General features: G+C 47.6%; 1 protein-coding gene across 1 annotated transcript; it reads left to right on the top strand.

The window, feature by feature from the left end:
- The first annotated feature begins 898 nt into the window (after positions 1 to 898).
- Positions 899 to 19,507, top strand: batf (basic leucine zipper transcription factor, ATF-like). The gene is made up of 3 exons (XM_059649418.1): positions 899 to 1,051; positions 8,017 to 8,121; positions 18,090 to 19,507. The coding sequence occupies exons 1-3, from the start codon at positions 986 to 988 to the stop codon at positions 18,291 to 18,293; spliced, it is 375 nt and encodes a 124-aa protein (XP_059505401.1). The 5' UTR covers positions 899 to 985; the 3' UTR covers positions 18,294 to 19,507.
- The last annotated feature ends 476 nt before the right edge of the window (positions 19,508 to 19,983 follow it).

Genomic DNA, 19,983 nt, shown 5'->3' with positions numbered 1-19,983 from the left:
AAGGTGAGAGGGGAAAGATTTAAAAGGGATCTAAGGGGCAACTATTTCACACAGAGGGTGGTGCATGTACGGAATAAGCTGCCAGAGGAAGGGGTGGAGGAGGCTGGTACAATTACAGCATTTAAAAGACACCTGATTGGTGTATGAATCAGAAGGGTTTAGAGGGATATGGACCAAATGCTGGAAAATGGGATTAGATTTAAATAGGATGTCTGGTCAGCGTGGATGAGCTGGACTGAAGGGACTGTTACCATGGTATATAACTCTCTGACTTTATTTATGGTGGTAATGTCATGAGGTTAGCAATCCAGCAAATACCAGGCTAATGCTTCGGGGATCTGAGTTCAAATCCTAACATGGAAATTGGTGAAAGTTTTGTTCAATAAAAATCATCCATCAAGAACCGGTCTAATGGAGATGGAGGTTGTCATTTTGTCATTGATGATGATGATCGATGATCATTGATGATTGTAATCAAGTTGCATCTGGTTCATTCCTGCTCTTTACCGAGGGCGGTCTGCTGGCGTACATGTGACTCCAGACCTACAGCAAAGTGGTTCAGTCTTAAGTGCCCTCTGGGGGCATTTAAGGTCAGGCAACAAGCGTTGGCCCAGACAGTGGTGCCCACTTGCCCTGAACAATTTAAAAAGTATTTGTTTGAGGTTTGAAAATCCTGACCTTTTCTGAAGTGAATTCTCTGCAGTGAATTTGTTTGTAACTGCTCTCCGTGTCTGTCAGTAGTTTTTTTTTGCCAGTTCTCTCTGTCTGCCTCCCCCTCAAGAGAGACTTTGGGTTTTTTTGCTGGGTTTTTGGGCTTCTATTCCCAGATGTGAGTGACACAGTTTCCGCCACAATCACATGACTTCCAGCTTCATGGGCCCCGTGTTAGTTACCAGAAGAGGCAGGCTGAGAGTTTAGAAAAGTGAGATGAGAGGCAAGTTCAGTGAGAGAGCTGGAGAGTACACCAAGGATTGCTTTGAAAGGGATGGCTCACGATTCTGACAGCAGTGACAGCAGCTACAGCAGGTACCAGCCTAACAATGGCAAACAGGTACATGCAAGATGAATGCCACTGGGCTGCGGTGGGGACCTGCAGTGGAGGGAGGGGTGGAGGTGGCAGTACCTTTGAAGGTTTAACTGAATATGCAATGCAAGAGATATTGTATTTGAAACTGTATTTTAAATGTTTCACCCAGTTTCTCTCAGGGCTACTATGTTTAAATATAAATTCTTAAAGAGTGGGCCATGTTATCACAGCCTGCACCTGTTCTCTTCTCTGTGTTTTCTAAGTTTCTCGTTTTCTTCGTGGAAATGTCTGTCCCTTCCCCGGCTGGTTAGCACAGCTCCTGGTCAGTGAGAGTAGCTGAGAGATTTCTCCTGGTCCTCAGTGTGAGACCAGTTGTGGTAGTCTCCGTGGGGAGTGCAGCGCAGGCTCAGGGACAGTGTGCTTGATCACTCTCCACTTGTCAGCTCACATCACCAACCCCCGCGACCCCCCCCCCCACCCCGCAACCCTCTCCCGAACCTCAGCCAAGAGCCTCTGAGTTCAAGCTGCAATCTGCTGAGATGGTGCTTTTAAAATTTCTGCAAGTTTAACCAGAAAAAGAACTGCTTTTCTTTATTCATTCATGGGTTGAGCCCATCACTGGCTGGGCCAGTATTGATAGTCCATCCCTAATTGTTCGGGGGCAGATCAGAGTCAATCACATTGCTGTGGGTCTGGAGTCATGTGTCGGCCAGACCAGGTAAGGATGGCAGTTTCCTTCCCTAAAGGACATTAGTGAACCAGGTGGTCTTTTTCCAAACATTAACAGATTTGTGGTTATCTCTAGATTCCTAATTACAGATTTTTTTATTGAACTTAAATTCCACCATCTGCCAGGGCAGGGTTTGAACCAGATCATTGTCTTGGTCTCTGGAGTAATAACCCAGCTATAATATCACTAGGCAAATGAAAAAGACACATGGTATAATGCAGGAAGAGGCTGACCCCTCTCTGCCTGAGTTTGATCAGGGTATGTACAGTTAGATGTTGTTTGCCATCAGCTCCTCCAAAGGGAAAGCTGGTAGTGAATCTCCTCTGGGTAAACATTGTGCTTGAACTATCTCCCTTCTCCAGCTTCCAGCAGACACCCAGTCCAAACCAGTCAATGCTTGATCACTTCTCACTGTTTGTGTCTAAATGCTTTCTTTTTCAAAGTTTAATTCAGGTTATGACATCTGCAAATCATTTTAATGTTCAATTTACAAATGGCTTGCTCTTCACTGGCACAACCATTTTCTGTAATGTTTCTGACAACCACAGCTCACTATCACACGCTGTGGTCCCAGAGCTTCTCATGGCGCAGTCCCACTTCCTAACAACTCAATTCTATACCACAGGCCTCTCTCTCAATATCACACTAAGCCACCTTCAGGCACTTTCACAACTCACTTCCATGGCTGCACATTTTATTTTCTGAAAAGAAAACAACAAGAAACTATCGATTGCTTCACAGTTTTTAGCTTCACCCGGAGCTTAAGGGGGGGCAGTGTAGAGGGAGTTTTACTCTGTATCTAGCCCCGTGCTGTCCCTGTATGAGTGTTTGATGGGGGAACAGTGTAGAGGGAGCTTTACTCTGTATCCAACCCTGTGCTGTCCCTGTCCTTATGTGTGTTTGATGGGGTACACTGTAGAGGGAGCTTTACTCTGTAGCTACCTCTGTGCTGTCCCTGTCCCTGGGGGTGTTTGATGAGTGCAGTGTAGAGGGAGCTTTGCTCTGTATCTAATCCCGTGCTGCCTGTTTTCTGGGAGTGTTTGATGGGGGCAGTGTAGAGAGAGCTTTACTGTGTATCTCTGGAAGCAATGGTCTGTAAGATGTAGAATATGTTCTATTCTCTAATGATTCTTAAAGACATTCTCTGAACATAAATTCATTCCTTTATCTGATGTATAAAACCGACCTTCATCTTCTGGAATAAGAGAATGATTGTTCTCATATCCTTAAAGTTATAAGTTGACTAGTTCTGCATGTTTAGTCAGTTTGTGTGCAGCTAATTTCTGGGTTATCCATGATTTTGGTTTTGTAAAAGAGTGTTTGATTTCATTTTCACCCAGGGATTATTTGGGTGGGATATTGGCGGCTGTTTATAGAAATGTGAGTTTGAAACCTCTGGGTTTTCAGATATTAAGGGCTGGACCAATCAAAGTGATTAAAAACAGTTGATGATTTCAACAGCTTCAATTTGCAGCAGTGCAGTGAAAAATCCAACTGTTAACATTAGAGCCAGGACATTCCGAGGGGGAGAGAAGATTGGATCTCTGTCTCTGCCTTTGTGTGCATCTCTCTCTCATTATCTATCTCTCGCTGTCTCTCTCACTCTCTCCCTTTCTCTCTCAGGCTATTGGTGCTGTCAACCTATTGCCAGTTTTGAAAGGAAGTTTGAGTTGGGGAAGTGGTTTAAGGGATTCAGAGCAAATTTGGGGAGATGGAGGTGAGATAAGCACCATGGTGTGAGACGGATTCATGGCGACGAACCTTCTGTTTGTATCCTGCTGTTAGTGTAAGACATCATGAGGGATTTCTCAGCAGCTTGTACAGAGCTTGCTAACACCAGCCGCAGGTGGTTTTCTCCTTCTGTCTATCCTCAGAAACAGTTGGATGCTGGTATTGGTTGAATGTGAGATGAGGAGAAAGAGAACAGCAATGTTTATTGGTGTAGAGTGGTTCACACGGATTAGGGTGTCCAACACAAGTGACCGATTAGTTAACAACCAATAGTACCGCTGTGCTGCATATCAGAATCGTAGAATTATTGGGTACATACCGCGCGAAGGATGCAGATGTGTTGAAGAGGATACAGAAACGGCTTATCAAGTTGCTACCAGACATGGGGGATTTTAGCTGTGAAGGATGGTTGGAGAGGCTGGATTTGTTTTCAGTGGAACACAGGAGGCTGACGGGCAACTGACTAGATGTTTATCAGATTGTGAATGGCATGGGTAGAGTGAAAAGTATGAGGCTTTTTCCCAGGGTGGGAAGGTTAATTACTGGAGGGCACAGGTTCAAGGTGCGAGGGGGAAAGTTTAAAAGAGATGTGCGAGGCACGTTTTTCACACAAAGGGTGGTGAGTGCCTGGAACACGCTGCTAGAGGAGGTGCTGGAAGCAGACATAATAGCAACATTCAGGAAACACCTGTGCGAAAACATAAACAGGAAGGGAACAGAGGGATACGCATCCTGTTAGTGACTATAGTTAAAGTATGGAAGGGCCAAATGTGTCAGCACATGCTTGGAGGGCTGAAGGGCCTGTTCTTTGTACAAATTAAAGGTGATCGACACTTTAGTTACAGTGGGCAATGGTAACAAGCTGTTTTAAATTTATTGAAGCATTTTATGTGGAGAGATTCCCGAGGCATTGACGGTAACTCTGATGGATTCACAGTACCGCATGAGAGCTGTGCAGAACTCTCACGGTTGCTTTCTCCTCCCCACCACCGCCCCCTGCAACCCCCCCCCCCCCAACACTTTATTCATTAATGGGCAGAGGGTGTCACTGGCCAGGCCAACATTTATTGCCCATCCCTAATTGCCCAGAGGGCAGTTAAGAGTAAACCACATTGCTGTGGGTCTGGAGTCTCGCGTAGGCCAGACCAGGTAAGGATGGCAGTTTCCTTCCCTAAAGAACACTAACGGGATTTTCCAACAATCAACAATGGATTCATGGCCACCATAACGTTCTTAATTCCAGACATTCATTGAATTCAAATTCCATGATCTGCTGTGGTGGGATTCGAACCCAGGTCCCCAGACTTTTATCCATGTCTCTGGATTAACAGTCCAGTGATAATACCACTAGGCCATCGCCTCCCTCTGTCACTTGGGGGGCATGGTACATATGAGGTAGTCACACACTGGGGAGAGGACACTCCCAGAAGGAGGACAGTTTGAGTCAGAGGCAGCAGCAACAACTAGGGCTGCCTGAAACAGAATGTGAACCTTTCAAACACCAAAACCCAGCTCTGATCCAACCGTACACAGTACAGTCACACACTGGACAGGCGGTGCACACATTCCGTACCCAGCTCTGATCCAACCATACACAGTACAGTCACACACTGGACAGGCGGTGCACACATTCCATACCCAGCTCTGATCCAACCGTACACAGTACAGTCACACACTGGACAGGCGGTGCACACATTCCGTACCCAGCTCTGATCCAACTATACACAGTACAGTCACACACTGGACAGGCAGTGCACACATTCCATACAATAAAATGTGAAGCTGGATGAACACAGCAGGCCCAGCAGCATCTCAGGAGCACAAAAGCTGACGTTTCGGGCCTAGACCCTTCATCAGAGAGGGGGATGGGGTGAGGGTTCTGGAATAAATAGGGAGAGAGGGGCAGGCGGACCGAAGATGGAGAGAAAAGAAGATAGGTGGAGAGGAGAGTATAGGTGGGGAGGTGGTGGGGGGGATAGGTCAGTCCAGGGAAGACGGACAGGTCAAGGAGGTGGGATGAGGTTAGTAGGAAGGAGATGGAGGTGCGGCTTGGGGTGGGAGGAAGGGATGGGTGAGAGGAAGAACAGGTTAGGGAGGCAGAGACAGGTTGGACTGGTTTTGGGATGCAGTGGGTGGAGTGGAAGTGCTGGGCTGGTTGTGTGGTGCAGTGGGGGGAGGGGACGAACTGGGCTGGTTTTGGGATGCGGTGGGGGAAGGGGAGATTTTGAAGCTGGTGAAGTCCACATTGATACCAGAGATAATGGGAACTGCAGATGCTGGAGAATCCAAGACAACAAAATGTGAGGCTGGATGAACACAGCAGGCCAAGCAGCATCTCAGGAGCACAAAAGCTGACGTTTCGGGCCTAGACCCTTCGTCAGAGAGCTCTGATGAAGGGTCTAGGCCCGAAACGTCAGCTTTTGTGCTCCTGAGATGCTGCTTGGCCTGCTGTGTTCATGCAGCCTCACATTTTGTTGTCTCCACATTGATACCATTGGGCTACAGGGTTCCCAAGCGGAATATGAGTTGCTGTTCCTGCAACCTTCGAGTGGAATCATTGTGGCACTGCAGGAGGCCCATGATGGACATGTCATCTAAAGAATGGGAGGGGGAGTGGAAATGGTTTGCGACTGTGAGGTGCAGTTGTTTATTGCGGACCGAGCGGAGGTGTTCTGCAAAGCGGTCCCCAAGCCTCCGCTTGGTTTCCCCAATGTAGAGGAAGACACACCGGGTACAGTGGATGCAGTATACCACATTGGCAGATGTGCAGGTGAACCTCTGCTGAATGTGGAAAGTCATCTTGTGGCCTGGGATAGGGGCGAGGGAGGAGGTGTGGGGGCAAGTGTAGCATTTCCTGAGGATGTGGGGGAAGGTGCCGGGTGTGGTGGGGTTGGAGGGCAGTGTGGAGCGAACAAGGGAGTCTTCAAGGACCGCAACTTTCCCCCCACAGTGGTCGAGAACGCCCTTGACCGCGTCTCCCGCATTTCCCGCAACACATCCCTCACACCCCGCCCCCGCCACAACCGCCCAAAGAGGATCCCCCCCATTCTCACACACCACCCCACCAACCTCCGGATACAATGCATCATCCTCCGACACTTCCGCCATCTACAATCCGACCCCACCACCCAAGACATTTTTCCATCCCCACCCCTGTCTGCTTTCCGGAGAGACCACTCTCTCCGTGACTCCCTTGTTCGCTCCACACTACCCTCCAACCCCACCACACACGGCACCTTCCCCTGCAACCGCAGGATATGCTACACTTGCCCCCACACCTCCTCCCTCACCCCTATCCCAGGCCCCAAGATGACTTTCCACATTAAGCAGACGTTCACCTGCACATCCACCAATGTGGTATACTGTATCCATTGTACCCGGTGTGGCTTCCTCTACATTGGGGAAACCAAGCGGAGGCTTGGGGACCGCTTTGCAGAACACCTCCGTTCAGTTCGCAATAAATAACTGCACCTCCCAGTCGCAAACCATTTCCACTCCCCCTCCCATTCTTTAGATGACATGTCCATCATGGGCCTCCTGCAGTGCCACAATGATGCCACCCGAAGGTTGCAGGAACAGCAACTCATATTCCGCTTGGGAGCCCTGCAGCCCAATGGCATCAATGTGGACTTCACCAGCTTCAAAATCTCCCCTTCCCCCACCGCATCCCAAAGCCAGCCCAGCTCGTCCCCTCCCCCCACTGCACCACACAACCAGCCCAGCTCTTCCCCTCCACCCACTGCATCCCAAAACCAGCCCAACCTGTCTCTGCCTCCCTAACCTGTTCTTCCTCTCACCCATTCCTTCCTCCCACCCCAAGCCGCACCTCCGTCTCCTACCTACTAACCTCATCCCACCTCCTTGACCTGTCCGTCTTCCCTGGACTGACCTATCCCCTCCCTACCTCCCCACCTATACTCTCCTCGCCACCTAACTTCTTTTCTCTCCATCTTCGGTCCGCCTGCCCCTCTCTCTCTATTTATTCCAGAACGCTCACCCCATCCCCCTCTCTGATGAAGGGTCTAGGCCCGAAACATCAGCTTTTGTGCTCCTGAGATGCTGCTTAGCCTGCTGTGTTCATCCAGCCTCACATTTTATTATCTTGGATTCTCCAGCATCTGCAGTTCCCATTATCACTCACGCACACATTCCATACCCAGCTCTGATCCAACCGTACACAGTGCAGTCACACACTGGACAGGCGGTGCACACATTCCGTACCCAGCTCTGATCCAACTGTACACAGTACAGTCACACACTGGACAGGCAGTGCACACATTCCGTACCCAGCTCTGATCCAACTGTACACAGTACAGTCACCCACTGGACAGGCAGTGCACACATTCTGTACCCAGCTCTGATCCAACCGTACACAGTACAGTCACACACTGGACAGGCGGTGCATGCATTCTGTACCCAGCTCTGATCCAACTGTACACAGTGCAGTCACACACTGGACAGGCGGTGCACACATTCCTTACCTAGATTGATAGGAAAATAATGCAATCCCTCCTTTCCAATGTTCCAGGAAAACTTTGAAGAAACAAAGAAGGTCTTGCGAAGGGAGAAGAATCGTCTTGCTGCTCAGAAGAGTAGGCAGAGACAGACCCTGAAAGCAGATACACTACACCAGGTAAGATGATGGGGTCAAAATGGATAGACATCCTCACTAATCAGGAACAGGATAAAGTCTCAAAGCAACAGAGAACAGGGAGTAACAGGTCCCGAAGCAGGCAGCGACTGCTTTCCCATCTGTCTAAAGTGAAGGTACAGAGTACAGGCTCAGATCCAGCATGAAAACAGGCCAGTTAGCCCCTGGGCTCAGTGCTGGAAGTTCTGCTTGTCATGACTCCTCTCTTCATCTGACCCTATCACCATCTTCTTCCATTCACAGAGTTATAGAGAGGTACAGCACGAAAACAGGCCATTCGATCCAACTTGTCCACACCAACCAGATGTCCTGGATAGATCTAGTCCCAGTTGCCAACGTTTGGCCCATATGCTTCAACTTCCTCTGGCAGCTCATTCATTACACACATCACCCTCTGGGTGAAAAAGTTACCCCTTAGATCCCTTTTAAAGCTTTCCCCTCTCACATTAAACCAGTCTTTCTTCCTCATGTGTTTTTCCAGCTTTTCCTTTTAACACATCAAACCTATCTCTCCTTGCCCACTCTGTCTGGGTCCGACTCTCTCACTGCTGCCTGGGGAATGGCGTTTCTCCTGGAACTCATATTTTTGACCCTTGTGTAATGGTACAGTTTACAGTTTTTCTAAACCCACCTCCTCAAGGCCCTTCAAACTCGCAAAGGTCCCCCCCACCATCAACCACCTCCCACCTTCCCACCCCCCAAAACTGGTTCGCCACTCAGTCCACTCAAGCTAACAGCCCAATCTGCTCAAATTCTGCAGCACATCCCCTCACAGTTCAGAAATAATTATTGAAAAAATCTATCTGTACAGCCTGTCATGGTGGATCATTTTTTACAATCATGGCTAATCCCATCCCCATGTCCTTGAGAAGAAAATTCATTCTGTCCCACCCTTTGATACAGAGACTCCCCATCCCTCAGTGACACAGAATTCCAAGGATTCCCAGCCTTCCAAATAAAGACATTTCTCCTCCTCTGGGTCCCACGAACCAGAGAATGTTGTTACAGAGTGATAATGGGAACTGCAGATGCTGGAGAATCCAAGATAATAAAATGTGAGGCTGGACGAACACAGCAGGCCCAGCAGCATCTCAGGAGCACAAAAGCTGACGTTTCGAGCCTAGACCCTTCATCAGAGAGGGTAAGGGGTGAAGGTTCTGGAATAAATAGGGAGAGAGGGGCAGGCGGACCGAAGATGGAGAGAAAAGAAGATAGGTGGAGAGGAGAGTATAAGTGGGGGGGTGGGGAGGGGATAGGTCAGTCCAGAGAAGACGGACAGGTCAAGGAGGTGGGATGAGGTTAGTAGGTAGGAGATGGAGGTGCGGCTTGGGGTGGGAGGAAGGGATGGGTGAGAGGAAGAACAGGTTAGGGAGGCAGAGACAGGTTGGACTGGTTGTGTGGTGCAGTGGGGGGAGGGGACAAACTGGGCTGGTTTTGGGATGCGGTGTGGGAAGGGGAGATTTTGAAGCTTGTGAAGTCCACATTGATACCATTGGGCTGCAGGGTTCCCAAGTGGAATGTGAGTTGCTGTTCCTGCAACCTTCGGGTGGCATCATTGTGGCACTGCAGGAGGCCCATGATGGACATGTCATCTAAAGAATGGGAGGGGGAGTGGAAATGGTTTGCGACTGGGAGGTGCAGTTGTTTGTTGCGAACTGAACGGAGGTGTTCTGCAAAGTTTCCCCAGTGTAGAGAAAGCCACACCGGGTACAGTGGATGCAGTATACCACATTGGCAGATGTGCAGGTGAACGTCTGCTTAATGTGGAAAGTCATCTTGGGGCCTGGGATAGGGGTGAGGGAGGAGGTGTCGCGGCAAGTGTAGCATTTCCTGCGGTTGCAGGGGAAGGTGCCGGGTGTGGTGGTTTTGGAGGGCAGTGTGGAGCGAACAAGGGAGTCATGGAGAGAGTGGTCTCTCCGGAAAGCAGACAGGGGTGGGGATGGAAAAATGTCTTGGGTGGTGGGGTCGGATTGTAGATGGCGGAAGTGTTGGAGGATGATACATTGTATCCGGAGGTTGGTGGGGTGGTGTGTGAGAACGGGGGGGATCCTCTTTGGGCGGTTGTGGCGGGGGCGGGGTGTGAGGGATGTGTTGCTGGACATGCGGGAGACGCGGTCAAGGGCGTTCTCGGCCACTGTGGGGGGAAAGTTGCAGTCCTTGAAGAACTTGGACATCTGGGATGTGCGGGAGTGGAATGCCGCATCGTGGGAGCAGATGCGGCGGAGGCGGAGAAATTGGGAATAGGGGATGGAATTTTGTTACAGAGTTCTGGATTCCCCTGGCTCAGGGGAAAAAGCATCCCTGAGATACTCCTCAGAGCCCTGTGTGTTTCATCTTGGTCAGCTCATCAATACTGGAAACTCCAGCAAATTAAATCATCATAACCTGGACTGAAACTTACACTGGGACAATGAGAGAGCTACACTGTCGGAGAGTCAGTGCTGAGGGAGTGGGCACTGTCGGAGGGTCAGTACTGAGGGAGTGGGCACTGTCGGAGGGTCAGTGCTGAGGGAGTGGGCACTGTCGGAGGGTCATGCTGAGGGAGTGGGCACTGTTGGAGGGTCAGTGCTGAGGGAGTGGGCCCTGTCGGGGAGTCAGTGCTGACAGGGTGGGCACTATCGGAGGGTCAATGCTGAGGGAGTGGGCACTGTTGGAGAGTCAGTGCAGAGGGAGTGGGCACTGTCGGAGGGTCAATGCTGAGGGAGTGGGCACAGTCGGAGGGTCAGTACTGAGGGAGTGGGCACTGTCAGAGGGTCAGTGATGAGGGAGCACCGCACTGTCGGAGGGTCAGTGCTGAGGGAGTGGGCACAGTCGGAGGGTCAGCGCTGAGGGAGTGGGCACTGTCAGAGGGTCAGTACTGAGGGAGTGGGCACAGTCGGAGGGTCAGCGCTGAGGAGTGGGCACAGTCGGAGGGTCAGTGCTGAGGGAGCGCGCATTGTCGGGGTTAAGATGCTGAGGGAGTGGGCACTGTTGGGGGTAAGATGCTAAGGGAGATGTTTTGCTTGTCGAGCTCAGCTGAAAATGTGAAAGTTTTATTTGGAGAATGAGGTGATCTGATGAATTCTTTCCTGTCCTTCATTTCATAGGTTGTGCTTTCCAAACCCTTCCTATTCTTTGTTTCAAAATGTCCTCCTTCATGTTGCTTCTGATGTTTTGCACATGTTTGTTTCAACTTTCAACCCTTGCTGGCTTTGTGAGGGCATTTGGAGATGTTGTCATTGTGTTGCCCTAAATGTTCATTTGAAAAAAAACTAGTTTGTTTCTGAGCCCTTCCCTGCGGCTCAGGATCCAACAGAGTCTGAGCACCTCCAACTGCAGGTTTCTGTCGAGAGTGGGAGTAATCTATCTCCACGTCAAACTGAAAACCACCCTCTCTCATTCATTCAAGCAACAAGAGATCTGTGGTATCCTTTTTCCCTCCTCTGGAAAATACTTCAGTAACTAGTGAAACACCGTTATCTTTATGGGAGTAACATAATATCACGTGTAACATGCAATCTATAATATGCAGTACATAGCAAACAGTATATAGTATATACTGTGTCACATGTAGCATGTGGTTTGTAATAAATAATATATAGTATATATTACACACGTGATCATTCACCACCCCCCCCCCCTGCCGAATGCAGCAAGAGTGCAGAGTTTCTGTGAGAAACTGTTCAGTTTGAAGTACTGCTGTGGTTGTTATGTTTGTGAAACTGTCAGAGGAAGCAGTGAATTTGGTTTGTAAGTTGCCGATGAACTGCACATTTCCTGCAGTTGGTTGGTTTAGCCAGGTTAACACAGCAAGTGTCCCACATTCTGAAATGAATGAATCGCAGTGCTCCTGACCAAGGGTCTACTGAAGGCTTGGTACAGGACATCTCCTTCTCTCTCTCTCTCTCTCTCTCTTCCTTTACCTCTCTCACTCTCACATCATGTCTACTTCAATCCACTTCTAAAACAATCAGACCTTTCACCCCAGGGCCTCAGTGCTTTTGAGACTGTAGAATTGGATTTTTCTCCCTTTTATAATGAAGCAGCAGAGACAATGTGGTCTGAGTCAGAGATTCGCGAGCTTCAGGCCTGGCTATTGTTCACCTAGTGATGTTGTACTTAGTCTTGGAGTCACAAACTAGAGAGTGTGGGCGAGAATGGTTTCCATCAAAAAATGTCAAGAATTTCCACCATCATGTGAGAGGACCCTCCCCTACCCACCTCAGCAGGAACAAGGGGGATGAGAAATGCCTGATTTTTATCTGATTAAGGGCTAGAATACATGATAGTGATTTTCTGGAAAATTTACCATATCTCAGTAACCAATATCCTTTCAGATTCAAGATGGGAATATAGAAAGTATCAGCAGGATTAGGCCATTCAGCCCATCAACACTACTTCACCATTTAAAACGATCATGGCTGATCATCCAACTCTGTCTCCTGTTCCTGCTTTTCCCCCAAACTCTTTGATTACTTTAGCCCCTAAGAACTTTATCTAACTCTGTCTTGTAAACATTCAATGATTTGGCCTTAACTGTTTTCTGTGGCAGAGAATCCCACAGGCTCCCCACTCTCTGGGTGAGGACATTTCTCAGTCCTAAATGGCCCTACTTTTATCCTTAGACTGTGACCTCCTGGTTCTGGAATTGCCAGTCATTGGGAACATGCTTCCTGTGTTTACCTTGTCACATCCCGTTAGAATTTTACACGTCTCTGTGAGATTGACCCTCTTTCTCTAAACTGCAGAAAATATAATCCTAATTGATCCAGTCTCTCTTCACACCAGGCCCTGCGATCCCTTCATGCCCTGCCATCCCAGGAATCAGTCTGGTAAACTCTTGCTGCACTCCCTCCATCACCAGGTCTCGCTTCCTCAGAGAAGGAGACCAAAACTGCACACAATATTCTAGGTGTGGTCTCACCAAGGCCCTGTATAACAACAGCAACACACCCCTGCTCCTGTACTCAAAACCTCCCACAATGAAGGCCAACATACCATTTGCCTTCTTTACCATCTACTGCATCTGCATGCTTACCTTCAGCAGCTGGTACACAAGGACACCCAGGCCCCACAGCATACTCCCCTCTCCCAATTTACAGCCATTTGGGTAGTAATCGGCCTTCTGTTTTTGCTTCCAAAGTGAATAACCTCATATTTATCCAAATTATACTGCATCTGCCATTGATTTACTCACTCACTCAGCTCATCCAAATCACACTGAGACATCTCTGCATCCATCTCACAACTCAGCTCCCACCCAGCTTTGTATCATCTGTAAATGTTGAGATTTTATGCTTATTTGCCTCATCTATGTCACATATAATATACTTTGTGAATAGCTGGGGTCCTAGCATTGATTTCTGCTGTACTTCTCCAGTCACCAGCTGCCACTTGGGAAAAAAATTCATTAATTCTTTTATTCCTGTTGATATCTTACAGTTCCTCAGTTTTTTTTAGTTTGGAATAATTCACAGCAGGGGCCTGCCATCATTTCACATCTCTTTCTCACTCAAGATACTGATGAGCAAATTTCATAAAGGCATCGCCCTACAATACCAGAGGCTGCTCCTTTTCATCAGGCAATCCATTCTGATTCATGCCTCAGCTTAGGGGAGAGTTTGAGAAAGTCAGACCTTTGTGGTAACCTTGGGACGTGCAGGGAATTGAACCTACGCTGTTGGCGTCACTCTGCATTCCAGCCAGTCAGTCTCTCCCAAGTCACTGTGTGCATAGGGTTTACAGAGAGATGGTCAATCCCCACACACTTCCACCTCTTCTCTCTCTCTTGCTCTCTCTCTCGCACTCCCACTCCATAATAAATACAATGCCAGAAGATATATCTGCCTGTTTAATCTTTTCTTGTACGACAATCCCTGATCCCAGGAATCAGTCAAGTGAACTTCTCTAAACTGCTTCTCTAAGCAAAGAGACCAAAACTGTTCACTGCCTCCAGATGTAGACACCAACATTTTACATACATCCATAAGAAACATTAAGTTTTTTATCCCATTCCCCTCAGATTGACAGACAACGCTTCATTTGTTCCCTTTCCATTTTGCTGCTTATTCACCTTTGTGCCTCAGATTTCACCAATATCTCTTCCTTTCGATAATTTGCTGCTTTCCCATTCTATTCGCCAAGGTAGAAAAGCTCACTTTTTCCCCACATTATATTCCATCTGCCACATTTCACTCTATCACTCAAGTGCTCTATATTCTTTCCCAGGCTCCTCATCTCCTCTTACTGAGCCAGACTCCTCATCTCCTCTTACTGAGCCAGCCTTTGTATCAGCAACAAAGTTAGCCCATTTACACCAGTCTCTGCTTCCTGTTAGCAGCCAGTCCTGGGCGTTACATTCCATCCCTCACTTGAGGGAACTGAATGGATTGTATCAGAGATAATGGGAACTGCAGATGCTGGAGATTCCAAGATAATAAAATGTGAGGCTGGATGAACACAGCAGGCCAAGCAGCTCCTGAGATGCTGCTTGGCCTGCTGTGTTCATCCAGCCTCACATTTTATTATGAATGGATTGTATAACCTGGGGATGTGTCCTCTAGTGAGAGAGGTGATGGCCTAGTGGTAGCTGTTAATCCTCAGCCACAGGTATCATTGTGGGATCTGGGTCTGAATTCTGCCACAGAGGCTTTTTTTCTTTCCTTCATTCATTCACAGATGAGGGCATCGCTGGCTCGGCAGCATTTATTGCCCATGCCTAATTGTCCAGAGGACAATTAAGAGCCAATCACATTGCTGTCATGGTAATTATTACATTCTTAATTCCAGATATTTTATTGAATTCAAATTACACCATCTGCTGTGGCAGGATTCAAACCCCGGTCCCGACATGTTATCTGGGTCTCCAAGTTAACAGCGATAATACCACTAGACCATCACCTACCTAAATTACCCATCGTCAATTGTCAGAAAAAACCCACCTGGTTCACTCATGTCCTTTAGGGAAGGAAACTGCCATCCTTACCTGGTCTGTCCTACATGTGACTCCAGACCCACAGTGATGTGGGTGACTCTGAGCTGCTGGCTGGGTAATTAGGGATGGGCAATGAATGCTGCCTGGTCAGTGACATCCTCATCCTGTGAATGAATAAAGGAGAAAAAAAACTTCCACCCCTTTCCTCTGGCAGCTCATTCCATACAAGCACCACCCTCTGTGTGAAAAATTTACCCCCTCGTTCCCTTTTAAATCCTTTCCTTCTCACTTTAATCTGACAGTCTCGGGTTTTGCGTGACTCTGGGAAAAGAGCTTGGTGATTTACTCTACCCAGGCCCCTCATGATTTCATAAACCTCTATAATATCATCCCTCAACCTTAAACGCTCCAAGGAAACTGGCCCAGCCTATTCAGCCTCTCCCCATACCTTAATCCACCAACCCTGGCAACATCCTTGTAAATCTTTTCTGAATCCTTTCAAGCTTAACAGTATCTTTCCTGTAGCAGGGAGACCAGAATTGCACAGAATTCCAAAAGTGACCCTAACCAATGTCCTGTACAGCCACAACATGACCCTCACAACTCCTATACTCAATGCACTGACCAATAAAGGCAAGCATACCAAATGGCTTCTTCACTATCCTATCTACCTGCGTTTCCACTTTCAAGGAACCATGAACCTGGACTCCAAGGTCACTTTGTTCAGCAACACTCCCCAGGACCTTACCACTGACTGTATAAGTCCTGCCTGGTTTACCTTTTCAAAATGCATCCCACTCCTCGGCCCATTGGTCCATCTGATCAAGACCCAATTGTACTCTGAGGTAACCTTCTTTACTATCCACTACACCTTCAATTTTGGCGTCATCTGCAAACTTACTAACCAAACCTGATACATTCACATTTAAATCTTTTAGATAAATGTTAAAAAGCAGTGGACTCAGAACTGATCCTTGCAGCACACCACTGGTCACAGGTTCTCCAGTTTGTAAAACAAACCTCCACCATCAAAACTCTGGTGTGGCCGCACTTGGAGTATTGCGAACAGTTCTGGTCACCGCATTATAAGAAGGATGTGGAAGCTTTGGAAAGGGTGCAGAGGAGATTTACGAGGATGTTGCCTGGTATGGAGGGAAGGTCTTACAAGGAAAGGCTGAGGGACTTGAGGCTGTTTTCATTAGAGAGAAGAAGGTTGAGAGGTGACTTAATTGAGACATATAAAATAATCAGAGGGTTAGATAGGGTGGATAGGGAGAGCCTTTTTCCTAGGATGGTGACGGCGAGCACGAGGGAGCATAGCTTTAAATTGAGGGGTGAATGATATAGGACAGATGTCAGAGGTAGTTTCTTTACTCAGAGAATAGTAAGGGAATGGAATGCTTTGCCTGCAATGGTAGTAGATTCGCCAACTTTAGGTACATTTAAGTCGTCATTGGATAAGCATATGGACGTACATGGAATAGTGTAGGTGAGATGGGCTTGAGATCGGTATGACAGGTCGGCACAACATCGAGGGCCGAAGGGCCTATACTGTGCTGTAATGTTCTATGTTCTATCACCCTCTGAAGATTACATTTGGGCCAATTTTGTATCCTGTTGGATGGTTCCCAGGATCTCAGGTCTTCAAACCTTATTAACCAGTCTATGTGCAGAAACTTGTCGAATGCATTGCTGAAGCCCATAGCAACTATGTCCAATGTTCTGCCTTCATCAATCTTCTTTGTCATTTCTTCAAAAAAACTGAATCAAGTTAGTGAAACACAAACTATCTACAAGACGCACTGCCGAAATTCACCAAAGAACCTCAGGCAGCGCCTTCCAAACCCACGGCCACTTCCATCTAGAAGAACAAGGGCAGCAGGTACATGGGAACACCACCCCCTGTAACTTCCCCTCCAAGCCACTCACCATCCTGACTTGGAAATGTATCAACGTTCCTTCAGTGTCGCTGGGTCCAAATCCTGGAATTCCCTCCCTTGTATCATTGCGGGTCAACCCACCGCAGGAGGACTGCAGCGGTTCAAAAAAGCAGCTCACCCCCACCTTCTCAAGGGCAACTAGGGATGGGCAAGAAATGCTGGCCAGGCAGTGACACCCACAATAATAAATGAATAATTAAAAATAGAATAGTCTTCTCTCTGGTTCGTTCTGGAACATGCTGCACTGGGAAACAAGTGTTTTTGTTTTTTAGTTCCCTGGCTGCCTTTGACAATTGATTTGTTGATGGTATGAGTTGATTAAAATAATTTCTATGCTTCTCACGAGGTGCATTATTTATTCTGATATTTTCTGGCCTACAAAGTCATTTCTGCTGTGGAGCTTGTACACTTAACCTCAGGGGTGGCCTTTTACCATTTTAGTCGTGATCTCTACCCAAAGCTACTGTACATCTTGATCTTTAGGAATAGGGTCATTCTCGTTGTGGTAGTTACGACATTCCTAATTAACAACGCTACCCTTCCTCTATTTCCCCTCCCTAAATATCACAAGAGACCTTCAACATTCATGTCCCTGCCTTTGACATCTTGCACTCACAGCTCTATGTTGGTTATCAGACCAGACACATCTCTTCCTATTTGAGAACACCACTCATCTGTTTGTTATAAATGCCATGTGCAGATATAGAGCCTTTAGTTCCGTCTTTGTACCATTTTCACAACCTTCTAGCTTTATCTACTGGCACACTCTGAAGATTATACGCTCTGCTGCTTCCTGTCAACCTCTGATTATAACTTCCCTTATTGCTGCCGTACTGTATAGTCTTGTCTCTCTTTAATGTATCACATCTTCCCTCGCTCTCACTCATTTAAAGCCTGTACTTTCCTTGTTATACAGTTTGCCAGAACATGGTCTCACTGTGGCTCCGGAAACATTATCCCATTGGTACAGCTCCCACTTTCCCAAAACCTGTCCATGTTCCAGGAACTCAAACTCTCTCTCCCACACCAATCTCTGAGTCTCGATAAGACTTTCCAGAAAGGTTCCTCCAATATTTTTGTTTTGTTTTCTTTTGCAGGAAAGCGAATATTTAGAGAAAGAAAACGCTGCCCTAAGGAAGGAGATTAAACAGCTGAATGAAGAGCTGAAATATTTCAGCAGTGTGTTGAAAAGTCATGAGGGCCTGTGTTCAATGATGGTGTCCCCAAGTGATGAGCTGGTTTATCAGAGTCACTCTTTTCAGCAGACGCACAGCAACACTTCAGCGCGGCTTCACCTGTGAGTCTGACAGAAAGGACACTTGGAATTAGCTGTGAACATAATAAGCCGAGGTGAGACCTGACACAAACTGACACTCCTGGTTTCACCTTGCCTCAAGGAGCCTCATACACATACACACACATGCTGAGTCAGTGCCAGTCTCACTGAACTCTCACTCCGCACACTGCCACTTGGTTGAGAGAGAGAGAGAGAGAGAGATCTTTGCTCCAGCCTGACTCCAAGGTAGGGCAGCTTCCTGTGCACCTGGACATTTACATAGGATCATCAAAATCCTCTGACACAGAGCGTGTGGCTGAGACACAGTCACAAGAGATTCACTGATATAAGCTGCTGAACTCTCTGACCAAATCATCACAGTCCCACAGAGAACCTGACCAACTGTGGGAGATCAATCTCAGGAGCAAGACTCTCTCAGTCACTGTAAGGAAATCAAGTTCATCCAGCTCGTTTGGAATGGAATAGACATTTTATATCAATTTTACATGTGTTGAAAAGTCCTGAATGATGAATTTTTTTTTGTATGGACAGAGTTTCACATACTTAATAAGCAGAGGCAATGAGACACCGAGACAACAAAGTGTGGAGCTGCATGAACACAGCAGGTCAAGCAGCATCTCTAAGCAGGCTGTGGGGAGAGATGGCATGAGGGTGGGATCTCGTCATTGAGCCATCCCATTTCATGTTTTCTGGTTTCACTGAGACACCTGACCCCAAGGTGGACTGGGATCTGATTGGCAGCTCATCTGTCTCTGAGCCATCATGGACAGCTCTGGGAATCAGGGGCCTGGGGTGGACAAAGGAAAGTCCTCCCTGACCCAGGGGCTTTCCTATCACAGGCCTAAGGCCATGCCTACTCCATCTGGGAGGGTTTCTGCGACTGTCCTCTCCAGCACTGACAGCCATCCCCTGGAGGTTTCACTCCATTCCCATTGGCTCTGGACATGAGTCAGTGTTTGGGGAATTTTAATATTTAAGTTGCTGACCCTGGCCTCACAGTCCTTTCTAGTCTCACACCTGCACCCCCTCCCCACCCCCATCCCCACATAGTCTGGGTTGGCCTTGTTGTGTTGGAGTCAGACCGGTTGTAGCTAACTGTAAGGCCCTCAGATACCTGAAACTAACTGCGTGTCACCTTAAACCTCTGACTCGTAGAGGTACTGGTATCGGTCTGGGGTGGGCAAAGTCAGGAATCACATGACACCAGGTTATAGTCCAACAGGTTTATTTGAAATCACAAGCTTTTGGAGCACTGCCCCTTGATTAAGGGGTGAGAGTCAGAAAGCTTGTGATTTCAAATAAACCAGTTGGACTATAACCTGGTGTCGTGTGATTTTCAATCTCTGAACCTGTTTGTATAACACACACAGAAGTGTCTTTTGAGGGGGTCAGGTCACAAATTTTAAAACTTTCTTTGAAATAGTGTTTAAATATGTATTGCTCCCTCTGGGACTCGGGGTTAAACACTGCACCAGAATAAAACCCTGCCTCTCATTGCCCATGTCTTGTCCACTCTGCTGACTGACATCTAAATACATTTGCAGTTCAATTCTGATGCTTCACCAGGTTTACATTAGAGTTACATTTCAATTTGAGGAATGTTCCATATAACAGAAATATTAAGAGTTAATAATGGAGTGAAAGAAGTGATAGTGAGAATGAGAGTCAACTTAGTCATTGAATGAGAGAGTGGA

The sequence above is a fragment of the Stegostoma tigrinum genome, chromosome 10, assembly GCF_030684315.1.
Source record: "Stegostoma tigrinum isolate sSteTig4 chromosome 10, sSteTig4.hap1, whole genome shotgun sequence".
Classification (NCBI taxonomy): Eukaryota; Metazoa; Chordata; class Chondrichthyes; order Orectolobiformes; family Stegostomatidae; genus Stegostoma; species Stegostoma tigrinum.
This window is presented reverse-complemented; position numbering and strand designations above follow the sequence as displayed.